The sequence below is a fragment of the Apium graveolens genome, chromosome 4 (assembly GCF_009905375.1).
Source record: "Apium graveolens cultivar Ventura chromosome 4, ASM990537v1, whole genome shotgun sequence".
Lineage (NCBI taxonomy): Eukaryota > Viridiplantae > Streptophyta > Magnoliopsida > Apiales > Apiaceae > Apium > Apium graveolens.
In genome coordinates this window covers 302,957,644-302,978,367 of record NC_133650.1, presented here as the reverse complement: position 1 = coordinate 302,978,367, position 20,724 = coordinate 302,957,644, and the positions used below count along the sequence as shown (strand labels likewise).

Here is a 20,724-nt window from a genome sequence, read left to right as displayed (position 1 = left end):
AAATTAATTTATTTTAACACTTAATCTAATTTAAAATTTTTATTTATTTTATAAAATAAGAGTTTTGGTAATTGATATATGATACCAGTTATAAAAATTATGAATATACGACAAGTAGGTAACTCTGAAAAAGCACATATCACATAAGTAACTAGGTTACAGTATTTTTTAGGAACTAGAGGTACCATGAAACTTTGATTTACTTAGCTAAATCTAAATATTACACAACCAAATATGAGATTTTAGGAAGTTCCAATAAAGTGTGAGCGTTGGGTTACATTGAACCAAACAAGGCCTTTGTAGGATATACGACCAAAGTGTAACCAATTAGCCCATAAGTAAATATCTCGAAATTTGAAACTCTTTGTTATCCCGTATGTATAGGAATTTAGTCAAAGTCATTGGGATTCGTCGGTAAAAGAATTGTTCCAATAGATAACTTCTCCTCCCGAAACATTTTTTAAAATACAAAAATAGTCGTGAGGATGGTTTCGGTGAAATTGAAGCTTATAAAGTAAAGACATAAATCACACAAACATAAACTAGTACCAAAAGTAAGTTATTAGGTTTAGATTTTTTCATGTTGTCAAATAGTTGAACAATAATTTCTTTGACAAGAAAAGAATGTTGTTATTTATAATAAAAAAAATACTATCAAATATGCTCTCATTACATAAAAATTATAACAAACATATGATAACTCATAATTAGAAATTACTTTCCTCGCATTTTTGGTACAAAAATCTTTAATTAAATCTTTAAAATAAGAATTTGTTAGGATTTATTTCTGGATCGATCACATAACCAACATATACAACAATTTCTTCAAATACAAAAATTGTCATGAGGATGGTTTACATGAAATTGACGCTTATATAGTAAAGACATAAACCATACAAACATATAATAATACCAAAAGTATGTTATTATTGAACCGTACAGCACATGGTACATAGCTTTAGGTTTTTTCATGTTGTCAAATAGTGAATAATAATTATTTTGACAAGAAAAATATGTTGTTATTTATAATAGAATAGAAAAAAAAGCAATAGTATCAAATAAACTCTTATTACACAATAATCATAACAAGCATATGTTAACTCATAACTTAAAAATTACTTTCCTCGCATTTTTGGTACCAAAATCTTTAATTAAGTTTTTAAAATAAAATTTTGTTAGAATTTAATTCTGGATCGATCACGTAACAAACATATTCAACAATTTTTGTGATAATACTAGAATTGAGATATGACCTAATCAATTTCAAATTCCAAAGCTCCTTTATTTTTTCTTTCGTAATTATTATTTATTTTTTTTTAAAAAAAAATTGCCTCTGAATTATAAATGTCCCATGTAATGTCTTGTATTGTTTGTACTCGAGACGGCATATATAATCTGGTTTACTAACTGTGGTTACTCGAATAAAAATTAGATTCCCGATCTTACTCCCCCGTTTTGCTACAACAATATTTGCTATCGGCGGCTTTTACTCTTTTACAAAATGTACTTGTTTATTTTCATAACTAATTGGAGCTTCCAAATCTATGTAACTAATTCTGAAATTTTGAAATAAGATTTATACAAATGACATTACACCATAAAACTTGTAGCAATATTTTTGAAGATAAACACTTACACTAGTATTAACATGACCGACTAAAATGGGCTTTATGCATCTTAAAAACTAGTTAATAACCCGTGCTTGGCACGGGTCGAGATCAAAATATTAATATTAAATAATAATTATAGAAATTTATTTTAAATTATAATTAAAATTGTACGATTATTGCAATTTTTCTTTTAAAATTATATGTATTGTTCATTAACTCAAATCTTATTAGAACAACAAACTCAACGTTATTATGTATCTGTTGTTCAAAATACATAACTAATATTTTACAACAAAACTTTAGTCAAGTAATGAGCAACACGACGACTGACGAATAATTTATCAAAAAATTAATCCAACATTATTAAGTAATTGAATATTAAATTTCTTTTTGTTAGTTGAATTTGTGTTTTTATATAGTTTGTGTTTGCATAATTTTTTCTAATAAAATATTCATTATATATGTATAAATTTGCATTTGGTGCTAAAATATAATTTTATAGGTATGAATCTGGAAATTACAATATATATACTATTTAGTTTATATAAAAACAATATAAATATGTTGTATATAAGAATCAAAAAAAGGTAAAACATTACATATAAAATTATAAGTCATATAGGAATAAAAAAAGAATAAAAATTATATATTTATAGCTATAATAAGATTTAAAAAGGGATGAAACCAAAAGTTCTTAAAACCGAAAAGAGGTGAAACCAAAGTATCCGTTAAAAGAGGGCTTCCTTATTAATTAATAATAACAATGTATAAAGGATTCCATTTTATTATTTTAATAAAAAATAAAAAAAATATGAAAAATAAAAATATCGTAATTATAATATGATTTCAATCTATATTTTGTTAAAAACTAACATAAAACTCTAAATGAAAAAAAATATAGGCATGAAAATAAAATACGGCGTTTGTAAGATGAAATCAAGTACCCTATCAAGAAATAATTTTGAGTTCTATGCATAGAATTTCAATCATATTACGGTTCGAACAATTTTATTATTTTCTAGTGGTGAAACCAAAACACAATTTTTATAATATTAATATCATTTTATTAAAATGGAATTCCATCAACAAATTAAAAAATTCTAAATTAAAAAATTCCAATTAAATACATGGCATATTTACTTGGTCGTGATTTATATTTTTCGGAACTTATTTAGTTGGGCCAATTTATGAACTTATTTATTTTAAAATACAATAAAAATAGGATTCAAACCTATAAAAATAATAAGAAAGCATGGCTACAAAAATTTAAAAAATGAGTAAAAATAACGTATAGAAATATAGAATAATATGTTGTATAGGAATTAAAAAGAATAAAAATAATACACTTAAAATTATAACATGAATCATAAAATGTGAAACCAAAAGGTGGTGGAACTAAAAAATAAGTGAAATCAAAGTGTCACTTAAAAATAGGTTTCATTTATTAATAAAGAAAAACGGGTAAAAATAATACATATATAATTATAAGTCATATATGAATCAAAAAAGATAAAAATAATGCACATAGAGTTATAACATGAATCTTAAAAATTAAAACCAAAAGATGGTGGTAACAAAAAATAAGTAAAATCAAAATATCACTTAAAAAGTTTATTAATAAAGAAAAATGATATATAGAATGATAAGTCATAAAGGAATTAAAAAAATAAAAATAATACACTTAGAGTTATAACATGAATCATAAAAGGTGAAACCAAAATGGTATAACCAAAAAAATAAGTGAAACTAAAGTAACACCTAAAAAGTTTATTAATAAAGAAAAACGGGTAAAAATAATATATATATATATATATAAAATTATAAGTCATATAGAAATATAAAAATAATATAATTAGAGTTATAATATTAATCATAAAAAGTGAAATCAAAAGGTGGTGGTAGCAAAAATAAATGAAACCAAAGTAACACTCAAAAAAGAGGTTTCTCTATTAATAAATAAAAATGGGTAAAAATAATATATATAAAATTATAAGTCATATAGGAATCAAAAGGATAAAAATAATATAAAGTTATAACATGAATCATAAAAAGTAAAACAAAAAAGTGGTGGTACTAAAAATTAAGTAAAACCAAAGTATCACTTAAAAACAGATTTCGCTGATTAATAATAGAGGTTATTAGTGCTGGAATCATCGATTCATAACATATAAGATGCGAAGTGTATAAAAATATTTAAAGATACAATATACTATAGTTTGTATTTTGTAAAGTTGAAATCAGATGAGAAATATATGAAAAGGGCACAAAGAATAAGAGCATCTCCGATGATTTTAGCTATAATTGATTGGCTAAATTGAACTTGTAGGATAATTTGTAAAATTTGTTGAAATTCTAAGTCATTGTACTTCGATGGTATTGACTATTATTGGTTAGTTATATTTTAAAAATAATATATTATTAAAATTTTATGTTGTTATAAATTGAATATATTACTTTAAAATGGTAATAAATGATTATATTTTTTTTAGGTATTTTTTACAGGTATGAATGGTTCAACAAATATACAACATTAAAAGGTTGACTATACATAAGCTCTATATTTTCTATTTATAATATGTATTAATGATTTTTAGCTTCTATGTGGTTGGAAATACTCTAATTTGTATATGAGGAATTTATTACATGAGTAGTGCTAGGTGTAGAGAATTTTGTATAAAATATTTGTATATAATGACATGGCATTTGATGTGGGGTGTTTTAATAGGTTTTGTTAATGTAAATGCAGGGGCATTCCAATTAAAACACACTGCTGTTATTATGTACAAAATTTGGTACACCATTATACCATTATGTACACCAAGCATTTTGTTTATTACATAACTAAATTTAAGATAGAATTAAGTGATATATAATCCACATTATCCACAAAACTCCACATAAAAGCCCAGAAAGATAGAGGCAAACTGTCAATTTATCAGCTTCTTAGAAAATCTGGGGAAAGTTTTGTCAAGTTGTTGAGAGCAGAGGGAAAATCAGGGGTGGAGAATGTTCTTTGTATCACATGGGCACCCAACAGCTCTACCTTCACTCCTTCCCTAATAAATTCTTTGAGTTCATCATGACTATATGTTTGCCTTTGTAGTACAATCTGAATTCGATCTCCACTTCGAACTGAGATTTCATCTCCTCTTATGCATTTTGCCACATAACATACATCAACATCTCGAATGTTTTTATATACAGGAATCAGACAGGACCTTGTTGTTCCATTTGTTTTATTGGTAACAACAGCTTTTATGCTAAAACCAAATTTACCGGTTTCGCTCCTAAAAAGAACCGAGAGAGCAAGACCTAAGAAGTTATCAGCTGGCATTGTAGGGATATCAAAACAGACTGAACGCCCAGTGCTTTTATAGCTGATCCATTCTGCAATCTTAGGTAGCTTAACTTTATCGGAACGGGGGAACTGTTTTCTTAAACCTAATACCTGCAGCATAAATAATCGAAGTTATATTTATAAAAGTGTGATTCTGTATAAAAGGAGGGAGTTCAGACAGAAACCAACCTGAAGGAAACTCGAACCAACTGGTTTCCGCATGTTAAACATACCAAAATTCAAATCCCTCAATTCCCTCGGCATTGACAAGTCTGATAGATGTGGTAGGCTTATGCAGTCATAAACTTGAAGTACTTGAAGATGAGGAGGAAATGATGAAACGCGGTTGAAACTCTCTATCGCCAACTTCTTCAACTTTTTCAAGCTTGATAAATTGGGTAGATGTACTAGCATTTCATTGTGACCTAGGTATAAGGCTGATATATTAGGAGGAAGATTCGGAAGTGATGGCCATAAATTTGTACAGTCATTCAATGCTAGAAACTCTAGGTTGTGAAGCATAGAGAGACTCAATGGTTCGGACGGTTCGGTTATAGAAAAACTCTCAGCCCCAGCAGTAAGAATTAAAACTTTCAAACAAGAGAAACTTGAAATCACAGGCAGCCATGCTCTTACATCACACTTCAGACACAAAGTTACCAACTTTGTATTGTTCACTGTAGCAGGCAGATTAATTATACCGATGTCCTCTTGGAAAATATTTAATTGAATAAGTGATGGAAGATTCCATACACTATCTGGCAGATTTTTAAGCTTGTTGCAGCGAGACACCTCCAATATTCTTAACCTACTCAGTAGTCCTATTGTATCTAGTACTTCTTCGATGGCTGTTCTGGCTGCATACAGCTCTTCTAAAAATTGCATCTTCTCCAATTTATGAGGCAATTGCTTCAGCTTTAAACACATATTGAGATCTAGTACTTGAAGCGACTTGAGCTTCCATAGGCTATTTGGAAGATATCTTAGATTTTTGCAGCCACTCAAATCCAGTATCTCCATATTAATGAGGCCTGCAAACGAATCTGGAAGTTGTTCAATTGCAGTACTACTTGCACGGAATGTCCTTAAGCCTTCCATATTCCCAATCTGCTCCGGCAGCTTTCCAAGCTTCTCGCAACCCACCAAATTCAAAAAATACAATTCCTTGAGTTGGGTAATTGAATCTGGCAGTTTCTCAATTGCAGTGTAACTTGCATCAATCGCCTTTAACCATTTCATTCCACCCAATTCCTTATGCAATTGTCTTACATTGATACAGAAACCTAAATCCAAATGGCGCAGTTCACTTGACTGACCCAGTGATTCAGCCAAAAATTTCACAGGGCTGCATTGGTTCATATTCAACATACGCAAACCAGTTAACTCTCTAACTGATGGGTGGACTTCTTGCAAGCTCTCACAACCACGAAAGTATAACCACTCAATAGATCTTGAATTTCCGAAGTTGGGAGTTGTTTTCAAGTTCACTGAGTATTGAACATTTATCATCTTCAGGCTCGTGAAGGGCTATTCAAAAGAATACAAAAGACAAAAAATTTAATACACAGTTACATTCCCTTTAAGATTATTTTAGTAAAGAAATAATCAAATTTGCTAGTTCTTAGTAACAAATTTTTACATATTACTCTATATTTTATATTTTGGGATAAATAAAAAACAATATATATATATTATTATTTCAATATTAAATGAACAAAATATGTATAAATTCTATTTTTATAAAAGTAGTGAATAAATTCTAATTCATACCGTTGCATCATCCCATAACGTCTTGAAATTGCCGTGTTGCATATTCATAGAGACCAACTTTTGTGGTCGAAAACTCCGAGGCAACCGTGTCCACGTACAATAATTCCAATAGATACACCTTAATTCTTGAAATGAATTTTTAAAATACCCTTTAATGCCGTCAACATTACGTATTTCGAGTAATCTTAATTTTGGGTAGCTTCTCAAATATTTGGGAATTGATGTGTTTTTCAGTTGATTGAGTTAGATCTAAGACGAGACCTTCAATATCGTGCAAACACAAAAAATAGGTAGGATAAGTATAGTTTGTCTTTACACGGACAAAAATGTTCATTTAATCACAATTCAGTCTTTTCAAAAAAATTAAAATTAATTCATAACTTTTTAATTTGATGATAGTTTATTAATTTTATAGACTTAAAGCTACTAATCTCCTTCCGATATCAATTCCATTGAATTAGGATTACTCATATTTTACAAATTTATATGGGTTTAAGTTACCTTCCAATTCTGCATATACTCCCCAGCATTTTCTTGCAAGAATAAGTGTTTGCCCTTTGAAACTTCTCTTCCCATATCTTGTATAAGATCATGCATCCCAAGTACACCGGATCTATCAATCGTAAGTGGACATCTTTCCAATAGTTCCAGTATACCAACTGTTGGAGAGTAATCACAAGATATAAATACGATATCAGCCTCATATTTGAACTTTCCAACAAAGAAGAATGCAATATCCCGAAATATTTTGCATTCTCATCCAACTCCTTGTAGCTCAGTTGAAGAATTTCCATTATCTTGTTCTCTGGATTTTTATTAACTTCCTCAAGTTTGGCTTTCCAGAATACCTTATCCTGAGTTCTACCTCGCAAAGAAGAACCCAACACTTTCAAAGCTAGCGGAAGACCTCCGGCATAAGTTACAAAGCCAACTGAGAGCTCTCTTAAACGGGCGGGCGGTGTTACTTCTCCGAAAGCGTAATAATTAAATAGCTTCAAAGAATCATCTTGTCCCAATTCATTCACCATGTATAGCTCTACATGTTTTAAATCAATTTTTAACTGATTTAGCAGGTGTACATTTCTTGACGTAATAACAATTCTACTTCCTACTGAAAACAAATTGCAGTGCTTTGATAGAAATTCTGAGTAGCTTGATTGGTCCAAATCATCGAGAACTATGAGTGTTTTCTTGAAACGGAGGATTTGTTTCAATTGTCTAATTCCTCTGTCAACATCTGATGTTGACCTTATCATCCTTGAGTTCGAGAAGCACAGTCAATAGTTTCTCAATTAAGGGAAGTAGAGGACTACCTCCCTGTGAATATTGTTTGACATTTTCAATAAAGCAGCAACTATCAAAATTGGGATGATATTTGTTATAGAAAGCTTTGGCAGTAGTAGTTTTGCCAATTCCGCCCATCCCACAGATCCCAATGGCACGTACATCATTTGATTCCATCTGCAGCTTCTGATATATTTCTTCTACAGCAGAATCTATCCCAAATAGTTCTTCTCCAACGTGTACGGCCTTTGTAGAATCTATCCCAAATAGTTCTTCTCCAACGTGTACGACCTTTGTAGATACTTTTCGTGTGATGTTTTCTACAATGCTCTGAATAATTTCTGATTCATTTCTGTTTGTAATACAAAATACAGACTTATAGTCATATAGTAATGTCAAGATACATTATTATTCTAATATGTGGAAGAATAAGATAAAATGACATACTCTTTAGCTTCTTTTTTAAGATGGTATCCTGATAGCGCCGCGATTTGAGCAAGAGCTGATTTCCACTCGTCTATCATCTCAGTAGAGTAACGCTTGTTCCGATAATGATAATCAAGTGCGTCTCCAAAACTCCCGTTTTGGTTACGGACATCTGATGGATGAACGTTGTAAAAAATGGGAATAACCTGATTCTCAGTTTTCTTGCAACTAAGGATATCAACGAGCTCTTTAAGGCACCACGGGGAACGAGCATAGTTCTCGGAAATAATGAGGACAAACATCTTTGAATCTCTGATTGCATCAAGCAGCCCGGATGAAATTTCTTGGCCCTTTTTAATAGCAGGATCGTCTCGGAAGGTTACAATTCCAGCTTGATCCAAAGCAGCGTAAAGATGTGAAGTAAAGTTTTTGCGGGTGTCATCACCGCAAAAGCTCAAGAACACATCCCAGGCCTTTGGTGGAGATGATGATGAAGAAGAAGGGGCAGTAATTTCAAGACTACTAGTAGAAGCCATGTAAGGAAAATAGCTAGAAATCGAGAAATAGCAAAGATGTTCTAAAGAAGAAGAGGCGGTTATCTTAAGAATACTAGTTGTTGCTATGCAAGAAGGAATGGTTGTGAGTAAAAGCAGGACTGTAGTTATAAATTTGTGCAACATTGAAGTCAGTCAACGTTTCTTTGTTTGGCCCAGTAACCCTGGACGAAAACGCGTGGTGTTTACTACTTTTCTATGTTCTTGTATTCATCTGTTTCAATGACATGTAGGACATTGATCTGAAAATGGCACCAGCCAGTACCCCTGGACGAAAATGCAGAGAACTTTCTCACTTCTTCCCATTCATGATAAATACGAATACACTGGCCCACACGCCCAGTGGCCTGGACACACGCGATTCTATTACAACAAAACTTTCGACGACAATGTGAACCAGTACATTTGATAAGTGATTTTCTTTCACATATAATTTTCTGTGCACGAGACATATTTACTTCGTGTAAAAAGTGTACATTTGTATCTCCGATCTCGTAGTTTATTTTGCAAAAAAAATATTCCGAGTTTCCAATGTGAAGAGAGAACTTAGAATAAAATGGTTAGAACTGAGGCAACCCGAATTTTTAACTTCCTAGTTTGTAAAAATGTGTTGATCATTTATACTTTCGTACACAATATATATTAATAAATTATTATTGAAAATATGGGAGTTAAAATGCAGCCAACTTTCTACATTTCTACGTATTCATGATTCATGAAACATAGTTGTGAAATCACTCGTTAAAAAATACAACCAGTTTTCGTAATAATGTTATGTAGGACATAGATATGAAAGTGAATTTCTTAGCACTAGCCCTAGCCCGGCCCGGCTTTCTAATAATTTTACGTAGGACATGGATATAAAAGTGAATTTCTTAGTACTAGCCCCGTGGTCCCACGTATTCATGATTGATGATACAAAGATATGAAAACATTGGTCAGGTGGCCCTGGACGAAAATGCAGCGAACTTGTCTCACATTCAGCATATTCATAATTCAAGAAATATAGGCATGAAAACACTCGCTCAGTTGCCTGAAAATGAAGCAAGGTGACTTAAATCAAAACGTAGTATATATGTCTCTCTGTAAAAGAGGTATATTTAGTTAGTGTAAAGAGTACTGTCTCTACAAAATTTGAAGCTCGTAGTTCATTTTGCGACCAAAAGTGTATGTGTTACCGCAAGGACCTAGCCAAAGAAGATGAGAAGAGAGATAGCAAACCTGGTAATCCAATTCGTGACGTCTGTATTCTTACGTCGATAGTTTTAACAGTTAACCTCGTACTATTTAGTTATTTCCTATATTATTTTATTCTGTATTTTCAATAATTATTCTCCGATTTGGAGAGAAATAATGAATATTTATGATATGCGGCCTATACAAAGATCTTTAAGGAGAAATAATGAATTAAGTTTTATTTTATAAATTATAGCGAATTACCGAAAACAATTCACTATAGTTTCAGAGCATAATTCTCTTATGTCCACGCCTCTGACCGGATCTTATGCTAAGGCTCACAAGTCCAAAAAATGACTTATATGGTGTCCTAAATTAAAATTTAGGGTAATGGACAAAAAACATAGCTCCAATAATGTGTAAATGTGCCTTAAAATATTATGACACATTTCAAATGCCCTATTTTTTAGGCTAATTTTGTGAAACTCTGTTTCACTTTTAATAATAAAAAAATATTGTTATATTATTTTCCACCCTTCATTTCTCTTCACTCCAATATTACATTTCCAATATATTATTATTATAATAATAGGGCATTTAAATATTTATAATATTTAAAAGACAATTACAAGGACACTCTTGGAATTGGTCTAGGATCTTTACCGTCCCAAACGGTCTTTGCGCCATTATAAGTAGAAAATCCCAAAGGCTCATATTATTTATACACGAATGCATAAATTTTTAATTATAACAATACGTTGCTAACCAAAGATATAATAAAATTTAAGAATACAATTTACAATAGTTTTTACTTTGCAAAGTTGAAATGAGAAAAGAAAATCTAATATATGTTAATGAGCACTAGTGAAGAGACCCAAAAATTTGTACTAAGAATGACATTTTTGTAATTATTTTGACCCATATATTTGAAATTTGACCAGTGGGTCGACCCATATTCCTAAACATACTAATTTATATACAAATTTGCATAGATCCATGGACTATCCACATCTTATATGGTATTTATAATTATTAAAAAATCAATTTTCAATATTAAAAAGATCAAATATATTATTAAAATAGATTTGTTATTATACCAAATCAATTATATATCCACAATTCATGCTTTCGGTAATTCAAATTCAAAAATCATTACTACTTTTCTTAATAATGATTATCTTCTTCTTCTTTCTTTGTTACAGGCCATATCCATGAATCTGAATAATTGTATACATCAGCATCTCCTATCGAAATTGTATTACCGATGATTTGTTATCTATTGTGCAATCGTACGTCCGATCATGTTTTAACAAAACCTAATTATTTTATTTTGCAGAACCCGAAATTCAGAAGACTAATTGCATAACCTTGAAGCTATGAATGGGAGCAAACGTTCTACTACCTTTGAAGACAACAAGCCTGGTATGAATCAACATGATCATACTATATCTTCTCTGTTTTTTTAAACGTTGGTATCATTATTTTGTAGTCATTGTTTATGACAATTATTATTCATTTTAGCTGTTAAGCGACGAGGTCGTGGATAGATATGTGATCCGATTCTCCAACCTTTGGACGGAAACAGATCAGAAATCTGACGAAATATATTCGAGCCCGTAACAACCACAGAAGCATCTGTACAGTCCGGTGATTACATTCTATATCTTTTATTAAATAAATGAATGATCTGTAATGTAGTCAAATGATTGTGTTTAATAATGTATAAATCAATTTGTCAGTGCAGTTTGTCGAGGTCTCGTGAGTCAGCTTTGGACAGATTTCTACGTAATAGGTTGCTCAACATGAATCGTACGGTTCAGGATAATCAAGGTATTCTATATTTGCAGCATATCTTAATACATTGTAGTATTACATCTTTTATTGTTGTTTTTTGTCATATCCAGGTATTATTATGCAGTTTACTCAACAGATACAAATAAAGAGAATTTTGCTCCAAACAGCCTGGGTATGTCACCTGATGACATTGTGGTGTCATATATATTCTATACTATATTGCCACAACTAATTTGCGATCTGATATCATTCTTCAATTATCAGGTTCTCCGCAAAGTGATATAAGAAGACATTCTACATCTAGCAAAATCTTGACAATAATTTCATCGATATCTCACACTGTCAATAGTTGTATGTTATGTAGACAACATTTAGTTAACATTTAGTATGTTACATTGATATCTCATAATATCAGTTCACGTTCTACAAGTTTGTTATTGGAGATATTGTTTATTTGTAAATTGTTTTTTTTCTTAGGGTCTGGTAAAGCTAAACTGAATCATACTCCGCTTTGCAATAACAGTCCAATACTATCCTGTATTTCTAATCGTAAGTGTTTAGTTCTTAACGCTTTTCTAATCCAGATAACATATATATAGCATACTTTACGTGCAACTATGCTTTACGAACTGATTTATGTAGGATCCACTCCACCAAGTTATATGTCAGGATATCCCGCGTCAAGCAACAGTACACCAATTATGTCATCGAGATCATACAATGTCAGAACATCTACGTTCGTTTGAAAATTTATTCATACTTTTGGGGCACCGATTTAAGATATGTTATTTAACCATGTTTTGCATAACAGCTTTGATGTCTCTATGCAGATAAAATTTCAGAGCATATTTTACAGGTTTGTATTTAATTTATTTTAGTGTATTTTTTTTGCTTAGGCTCTGGTCAAGCGATAATGAATCACACACCGCTTTCCAATAACAACCCAAACATATCCTGTATATCTAAACGTTAGTGTTTAGTTCTTATTCCGATTTCAATAGCATCCCAATATTATGCTATATATATTTTCTTAACGAAGGTATTTATTTAGGTATCACTCCGCCTTCAAGTCTCAAATCATTTTTTTTTTAAAATGTCAAAGGGTTGTGTTGAATCTGACATACCAGGTAATAGTTTTCTTTCAGCTTTTCCCACGATACATGAGATAAGGAATTATTACAATTATTATATTTTTGAATACATGAGATTATTTCTTTTTCATAGAATCGAAGAGACGTTACAGAGGCCCTAACATATCTACAATTCTACATAACAAAGAAAAAGCAAAGGAAAATATTGATCCTGCTTCACAGAGTATGTGAAGCTGAATTTTGTCATTTCCATCTTATTTCCAGGATTGGCCATCATTATCACTATTTTTATTTTCCAATTTAATTTGTTTATTTTTATTTTTATTAAATAACGTACCCACGTTATTGCAGATTTGTCACTTAGGCAGAACTCCGGTATGAGCAACAGTCGATTACCTTCTCCCGTGGCTGCCAATCTGATTAATAATTTTAATGAAGCATATGATGGAACACATGTGGAAGAACAACTTTTTGACGAAGGTATTTTTCTTATTGTTTGTTATAAATATAAATTATGCAGTTTATGTTGCATGAAACTAAATAAATGAGTCCAGTAATAATGTTTTTTGATTGTGGTAAAACTGTAGAAGCTGAACACAAGGATATTCCTGGGATTGATCTTTGGGAAGGTTATGTTAATATTGGTTCGTCAACCTCGACATGTGTGAAGTGTGGTGGCCGTATGTGGAACATGGAACGTAACAACAAATCCAACAAAAATAAATCGCTTACCTTCTCTATATGCTGCAAAAATGGATAGGTTCAACTCCCACCTCAGAAACAACCTCCTGAACCTTTAAGATCATTGCTATATGGAAACGACAGGACAATCCACTTCAAGTTAAACCGTCGTCTTTACAATTCATTATTTTCGATGTGTTCAAGTGGTGGTAACATAGATCAAAAAATTAATAATGGAGAAGCACCCTATTGCTTTAAGGTCAAAGGTCAAAATCTTCATCTTCTTGGTAGTCTGCTTCCGCCAGATGGTGAATCTCCCAAAATTTTTCAAGTATACATGTATGATACTGATAATAAACTGGAGAATAGGATGAACCTAATAGGTGGATGCAGAGATGAAATTGATGAGAGCATTGTTGAAGCTTTGATGGACATGTTAAATCAGCTAATGAACTGGTCAGTCAATTTTATACTGCATGTGAGCGCTTCAAAGACAATAAATAGGATGAGTTTAGATTAGTTCTCTTATCTTCTCAATCAGCGAGTGGTCATCCTAATATAATTGGACCAACAGATGAGGTTGAAGGTCTTATAGCAAGTACTAATGAAGACTCATTGGATTTTCATGATACAATTGTGGAAACGCGTACAAAATCACTTCAGAAGGTTGGGAAACTGATTTTTTTTATGCAGCTACATTATCCACTTTCGTTTCTGCATGCAGCTGGAGGTTTTCATACAAAGATTCTATTAAATAAAAACAAAGGTATCAAAGTCAGCCGATATAAATCCCGATGATAATAATTTGGAAAGAAGCAGCGAGAATATGTTTCCATGAAAGAATATCATTGCTATAAGTTGATGATTCTCCTTTCTGAAGGTATACTGGATATTCGCATATGTTTAGTTTTTGAATACTAGTGTTTAATAGGTTCATGAACTTATTCAGAAATTTTTATATACCACATTAACTGAACCAAAGTTTTGTCAATCAGGGTTGACTCTTCATTTATCAGGTCATTTGTGGCAACAATATGTCGTTGATGCTTTTTGTGCAATTGAACAATATCGGTTGGATTGGGTTACTACATACCAGACAACTATAAGGTCATATATGTATACTTCCATCTGCGATGCTTTGCGGAAAGGTGATCACGATCCCAAGTATGTTGGAAAAACTGTTGTATTACCTGCATCTTTCACAGGTTCACAAAGGTATATGTCACAACATTTTAAGGATGCACTTGCGTTATGTAGGGCTATTGGATACCCTTCTCTTTTCCTGATAATGACATGTAATACAAAGTGGCCTAAAATAACCGAGTTGATGAAATCTTTACCCGGTGTTGATGTGTGCGATGCACCTGACATAGTGTCTAGAGTTTTTAAACTCAAGCTGGATCAGCTCATCCATTCGATAAATAAGAAAAACTACTTTGGAAAATGCATCGGAGGTATTTTTTGATGAACCTTTCCGATTATGATAATTTTAAAACTCTTTATTCTGAAAATTTTACTAAAACACATTGTACATTTATGCATGTAATAGAATTTCAAAAACGGGGTCTTCCACACATGCATATGTTGATTTGGCTACACCCGGATGCTAGGCCCAAAACTGTTACTCAAATAGATGCTCTGGTCAGTGCTGAAATCCCTGACAAAGATACAGATCTTGTTGGTTATGCCGCTGTCAGCAACTATATGATTCATGGGCCCTGGAGTTGACAACACATACTCACCTTGCATGGTTAAAGGAAGATGTATGAGGCACTTTCCTAAGAGGTATCATAAAAGTTATAAATTGTTCATTTTTATTTTGATATATTTTGATGAAATCATTTGAAACCATGCACACATTACTATAGTTGGAAACTTACAAATTCTCCATCAGAAATCGCGTAAGTTGTAACTAATGAAAGAAATTTCCGGCCACTTGCATCTTTTATATCTACACAAACCATTTATAGTACGAGTAAATATTATGATAAATATGTGAGTGGATAAACAATTTCAAAATTCCTTTTATAACTATGAAATTAATTATCGTATAAACCTTAATTGCAGAAATTGCCCACCAACAGTTTTTTTGGTAGAACATAATCAACTTCTGAACCTTCTTCACATAATATATGAACCCAAAAATTACCAGAACCTTGATATAAAACAACAATAATACTCCCTCTAGTTCTCTTTAGTTCTTGAAACAGAGGTAAAAGATGAGTAATAGTGTTTATTTTATTATCAAACTTGCCCTTTATTTTGCGGCCGCTGGGTAGCCGGATTTGTGCATTACACGGAATGTCTTTTCCTATTTCTGAACTTATTGATTTTGGTATAATCTGTTAAAAAGAATCAATATAATTGAATTTGCTAAAATGGGATTATTTACTATAACTATTCAATTAAACATATCATTATTTTACCAATTTATGTTTGTCACGTGTGTGTGGATCAACAAAAAGAATAAATCGTGTCGTCTTTGGCCTCTCTACTTCCATCTATTGAGAATAAAATGTAAAAATATAATTAGTACATAAATAAACAGTAAGGCATACATCTATTAACAATTAAAAATAAGTACAATAATTGTGTTATGAGGTATTAATCTTATTTACATCTTGAAGTTGCTCCATATCAGGTTCTTGAATTGTCCTTTATGAACCAAAAACAAGATGGTGTTACACAAGTTATTATATAATTATGCCTTGCAATCAAGCAAAAGCATACTGCATTATACTCGATAATCTATTTGTGGTTTTGTTCTTACCTGGACCAAGACTTTGTAGTGTTTCAAAACCATCAAAGAATTGTCATGCTCCTATGCGTAAATATAAATCATACATTAGTGTCAATGCAATTTCTTTTTCAAGTGAGTTTAGAGTTTTAAATTATTAATATTAACAAAGTCTTAATTTGGAAAATATAAATGGCTTAGATTTGTATTACGGTGACTAAGTTCAAGTTTTGCAAATATTATATTCAAAATCTAAACCCATAACCCCAATTTGCAAAGCCTAATTTTAAAATCTAAACTCGTAACCTAAATTGGATGGCTAATTATATTAATACAAGTAATTTATAGCAATGATTTCAGAAACATGGATTGACATTGAATATACGAAAGAATATATGACAAACGTGCATGTTAAATGTGAGTACAAATTAAATATGAACTTGGAAGAATGAGTAGTTACAAAGTAAAATAAACTTGACATAATCATGTATCACCTGCAAGAAAGTCGTATAGGCTCAATCTAAATAAGAACAGAACCGAATAACTTCATTCTCGGTAAAAAAAGTGGCATACCTCCATCGATGAACTTTGTTAGTATTGTGTACTTTGCGTAATCAATCAACTTGGTAAGCGTATAGGATGTTTGATGGTTTCTTTTCTGTTTCAACAGGATATCATATATTGCCTAATTGTAAAGCAATTAGATTTTAAAGTTACTTTTATGTTTCAACGATACTAGCCTATAACCCGTGCGATGCACGGATTGCTTTTAACACTTGAATGATTTATAATAATATAATTATATCTTAAAATTATTATATTTTGACATATACTTTCAATAGTTGAAAAATAAATTCAAGGACATAATAAGTTATAATAAATGTTTTGTGATAATTTGAGACTTGACTGGAAATAAATAATATAATATAATATATTGTTCATGGGACTCGAGCCCTCAACCTATGGAAATTGTTAAAATAAAGACGGGGTTCGAACTCTGGATCCAGGAGAGCAGTTTAAATATTAAAATAATATTATTTTATTATTGTATCCCACGGTTCCCATCTATCTAACGGTTGTTATTTGTCGTACCAAACAACTGTATCGAACAACCGACTACCAAATAGAGGATGTTTTGTGATAATTTAAGACTTGACTGAAAATAAATAATATAATATTATATGTTGTTAACAGGACTCGACCCTGAACCTGTAGAAATTGTTAAAATAAAGGATATAAAAGTTTAAATATAATAAGTTCTTGACAGGGTTCGAACCCTGAATCTATGAGAGCAGTTTAAATATTAATATAATAATATTTTATTATTGCATCCAACGGTTATCATCTATCTGACTTTAGATCTGACGGTTGTTATTTGTCGTACCGAACAACTGTACCGAACAACCGACTACCAAATAGAGGGTGTTCTGCTTGTAATAGTATAGTATAGATATCATATATAGCCCCCAATCGTAAACCACTTATATAACAAGAGTTTTACGTTTTTCGACTTGGATATAAATTCAATATCAATTCATTCTATTTATAATTTTTTTAAATTAAAATATAATCCTTATATTTTTCTTAAAAATATAATGTATAGTTATAAACGTATGTTATTGTTCTATCTTAAATTCCACCCGATTACTTCTAAATTATATTTATGAATTTATATATATATTTAAAGTTACAATTTTGGAAAAAATAAATATATTGTTAATGTATAAAATAAGGAGGGAATAGAATTTAAGTTTTTAATGTATTATTTACCTTTAAATTTTGTATGACCTTTACTATATTCTAATTAAATTCATCATTGATAAACTATTATCATTTTCGATCAAATGTATTTTACATTAAATATAAAATATTGATAAAATTTATAAATATAGAAGATCATTTATCATTAGTTTGTTTATATTATTTCTTATACTGATATTAAAGGCATAATTTATTACTAATATTAATTAAAAGAAAATGTTATCATTGTATGACAGACTTTATATTTTATCATAACATATTTTATGTTAACATATATGATATTAAACCAATATTACTTAATTTTAGATTGACTGAAGTTAGATGTAATTAATCAATTTTTCAAAAGTTATAAAGTATGGTAATATCGAGATTTAACTGTTTGTACAATTAAAAAAACAGGCATTGTTAAACACGGCATGACATTTTTAGGGACATTATAGTTAAAGCCTTTTATATATTGCATCTCCCAAGAAAAATAACGTCATGCAAAAGACTAATGTAGTAAAGTGTAATTATTATGGCACATATTACACACTAAAGTATGATGAGCATTTTTACATCATCAATTGCAAAATCTAAATATAAGATCTTTTACTTAAAAATACAACCATAGAAAGTGAAGAGTCTATTTGGCCTCACTGTTACACATGCATGGATTCAATTTGATGATAAGTTCATTAAGTATAATTATAACTAATTTAACACAACATTTTCATTATCTCATCTAGACACCTCTTCACAGTGTTCTTACTCTATCATATCATCTATTTCATACAACTGTCAATTCTGAGAATAACCAAAACAATGGAAAATCTTCAATCGGACATTATCAGTTTGATCTTTTCTTACATTATTATTCAGACAGATGATTTCAACAGTTTTGCAAGATTGTTAATGGCTTGGCTAAATAGGCAAACCTCATTCAGAATCAAAGAAGTGTTGGACAAGATGGATTGGGAGGCACTGTATCAGTTTCATCAGAATCCATTCGAGGTTACACGCAATCGATTTCATGGTTTCATAGCTTTTGCAGTTCGTAACAATGTTGAGCATGCGATGTTCTACAACTTAGTTCGGGATCTGTTTTTGAGGCAAAATGTTGATCACCATCTCGCAATGTCGGCTCATCTATCAGGTAATCATTTTCCATCTTTGTTCGGCTATATTTTCTTTAAAGCTATATAGAACTGACATGAGGTCGAAGTTGATAGAAATTTTTAGGTTGTTTGAAGAGATGTATGCTTACATTACAGATAGAGACTATCTTCTGCCTGTATACAACTTTTGCCCAAAGTCTATGGGTGAAACCAAAATACGGCGTAACCGTACTAAGATGAAACCAAGTACTCTATCAAGAAATAATTTAGAATTCTACGAAAATAGAATTGTAATCATATTACGGTTTGAACAAATTTTATTATTTTCTAGTGGTGAAACCAAAATACAGTTTTTATAATATTCATACCATTTTATTAAAATGGAATTCCACCAACAAATTAAAAAAATCTAATTTAAACACAAGGCCTATTTACCTGGTCGTGGTTTATATTTCTCGGAAACTATTTAGTTGAGCTAATTTATGAAGTTATATATTTTAAAATATAATTAGAAATAGGATTCAAACCTATTAAAATAATAAAAAATCATGGCTTATAAAAATTTAAAAAATGAGTAAAAATAATACATATAGAATTATAAGTCATATAGGAATAAAAAAAGGATAAAAATAATACACTTAGAGTTATAACATGAATCATAAAAGGTGAAACCAAAAGGTGGTGGAATTAAAAAATAAGTGAAACTAAAGTACCACTTAAAAATAGGTTTAGTTTATTAATAAAGAAAAACAGGTAAAAATAATACATATAGAATTATAAGTCATATAGAAATTAAAAAGGATAATAATAATACACTTAGAGTTATAACATGAATCATAAAAATTGAAAATAAAAGGTGATAGAACCAAAAAATAAGTAAAACAAAGTATCACTTAAAAAGTTTATTAATAAAGAAAAATGGGTAAAAATAATATATATAGAATTATAACTCATTTAGGAATCAAAAAGGATAAAAATAATACACTTACAGTTATAACATGAATCATAAAAAGTGAAACCAAAAGGTGTGTGGTACCAAAAAATAAGTAAAACCAAGGTACCACTTAAAAAGAGATTTCGCTTATTAATAAAGGTTATTAATGGTGTGAATTTTCAATGCATGTACACGGAACAATGTAGCTCTAACCGATTGCATTTCAAATTATATGTGTTATTACTTTTTATTATTAATCATATATGATTGGTGAAGTAGTTAGCAAACAAGGATTCCAATGTTAAAATCGCCTTAATCTTTCTTAGTAGCACCATTGTTGCCAAAACTGACAAAAGTAACCTACTAGAATTCAAGAAGTAAAGAATTTAATACTTCTCACTATTCCTCAAATTTGCACCTTTAGAATATTATGCGGACTAACTACTAGTACACTCTCTAGTGTGTAAAATTT

At 30.5% G+C, this 20,724-nt stretch overlaps 2 protein-coding genes across 3 annotated transcripts; both read right to left on the bottom strand.

Annotated features, from left to right (window-relative positions):
• Nucleotides 1–4,324: 4,324 nt before the first annotated feature.
• LOC141721458 (uncharacterized) lies at nucleotides 4,325–9,149 on the bottom strand. Of its 2 annotated transcripts, none has more exons than XM_074524394.1 (4): nucleotides 8,449–9,149; nucleotides 6,718–8,353; nucleotides 5,137–6,474; nucleotides 4,325–5,058 (listed from the first exon to the last, which is right to left on the bottom strand). In XM_074524394.1, exons 2-4 carry the CDS (start codon nucleotides 6,763–6,765, stop codon nucleotides 4,546–4,548), a joined length of 1,899 nt encoding a protein of 632 aa, XP_074380495.1. In that variant the 5' UTR covers nucleotides 6,766–8,353; nucleotides 8,449–9,149; the 3' UTR covers nucleotides 4,325–4,545. The 2 variants fall into 2 exon arrangements, with proteins under 2 accessions (XP_074380495.1, XP_074380494.1); XM_074524393.1 differs by having other exon boundaries at nucleotides 7,219–8,353; nucleotides 8,449–9,146.
• Nucleotides 7,948–9,433, bottom strand: LOC141719983 (disease resistance protein RPV1-like). Its single transcript, XM_074522345.1, has 3 exons — nucleotides 9,174–9,433; nucleotides 8,449–8,976; nucleotides 7,948–8,353 (listed from the first exon to the last, which is right to left on the bottom strand). The coding sequence occupies exons 1-3, from the start codon at nucleotides 9,431–9,433 to the stop codon at nucleotides 7,948–7,950; spliced, it is 1,194 nt and encodes a 397-aa protein (XP_074378446.1).
• Nucleotides 9,434–20,724: the final 11,291 nt, after the last annotated feature.

Coding starts and splice junctions, on each gene's coding strand:
- LOC141721458 (XM_074524393.1), bottom strand. CDS start 7,314: ATGCATGATCTTATACAAGATATGGGAAGAGAAGTTTCAAAGGGCAAA. Junction 6,475..7,218: donor AGTATATGCAGAATTGGAAG/GTAACTTAAACC, acceptor TCTTTTGAATAG/CCCTTCACGAGCCTGAAGAT. Junction 5,059..5,136: donor TTGGTTCGAGTTTCCTTCAG/GTTGGTTTCTGT, acceptor TTTATGCTGCAG/GTATTAGGTTTAAGAAAACA.
- LOC141719983 (XM_074522345.1), bottom strand. CDS start 9,433: ATGTCTCGTGCACAGAAAATTATATGTGAAAGAAAATCACTTATCAAA. Junction 8,977..9,173: donor GAATACAAGAACATAGAAAA/GTAGTAAACACC, acceptor CTCGATTTCTAG/CTATTTTCCTTACATGGCTT. Junction 8,354..8,448: donor CTTAAAAAAGAAGCTAAAGA/GTATGTCATTTT, acceptor TATTACAAACAG/AAATGAATCAGAAATTATTC.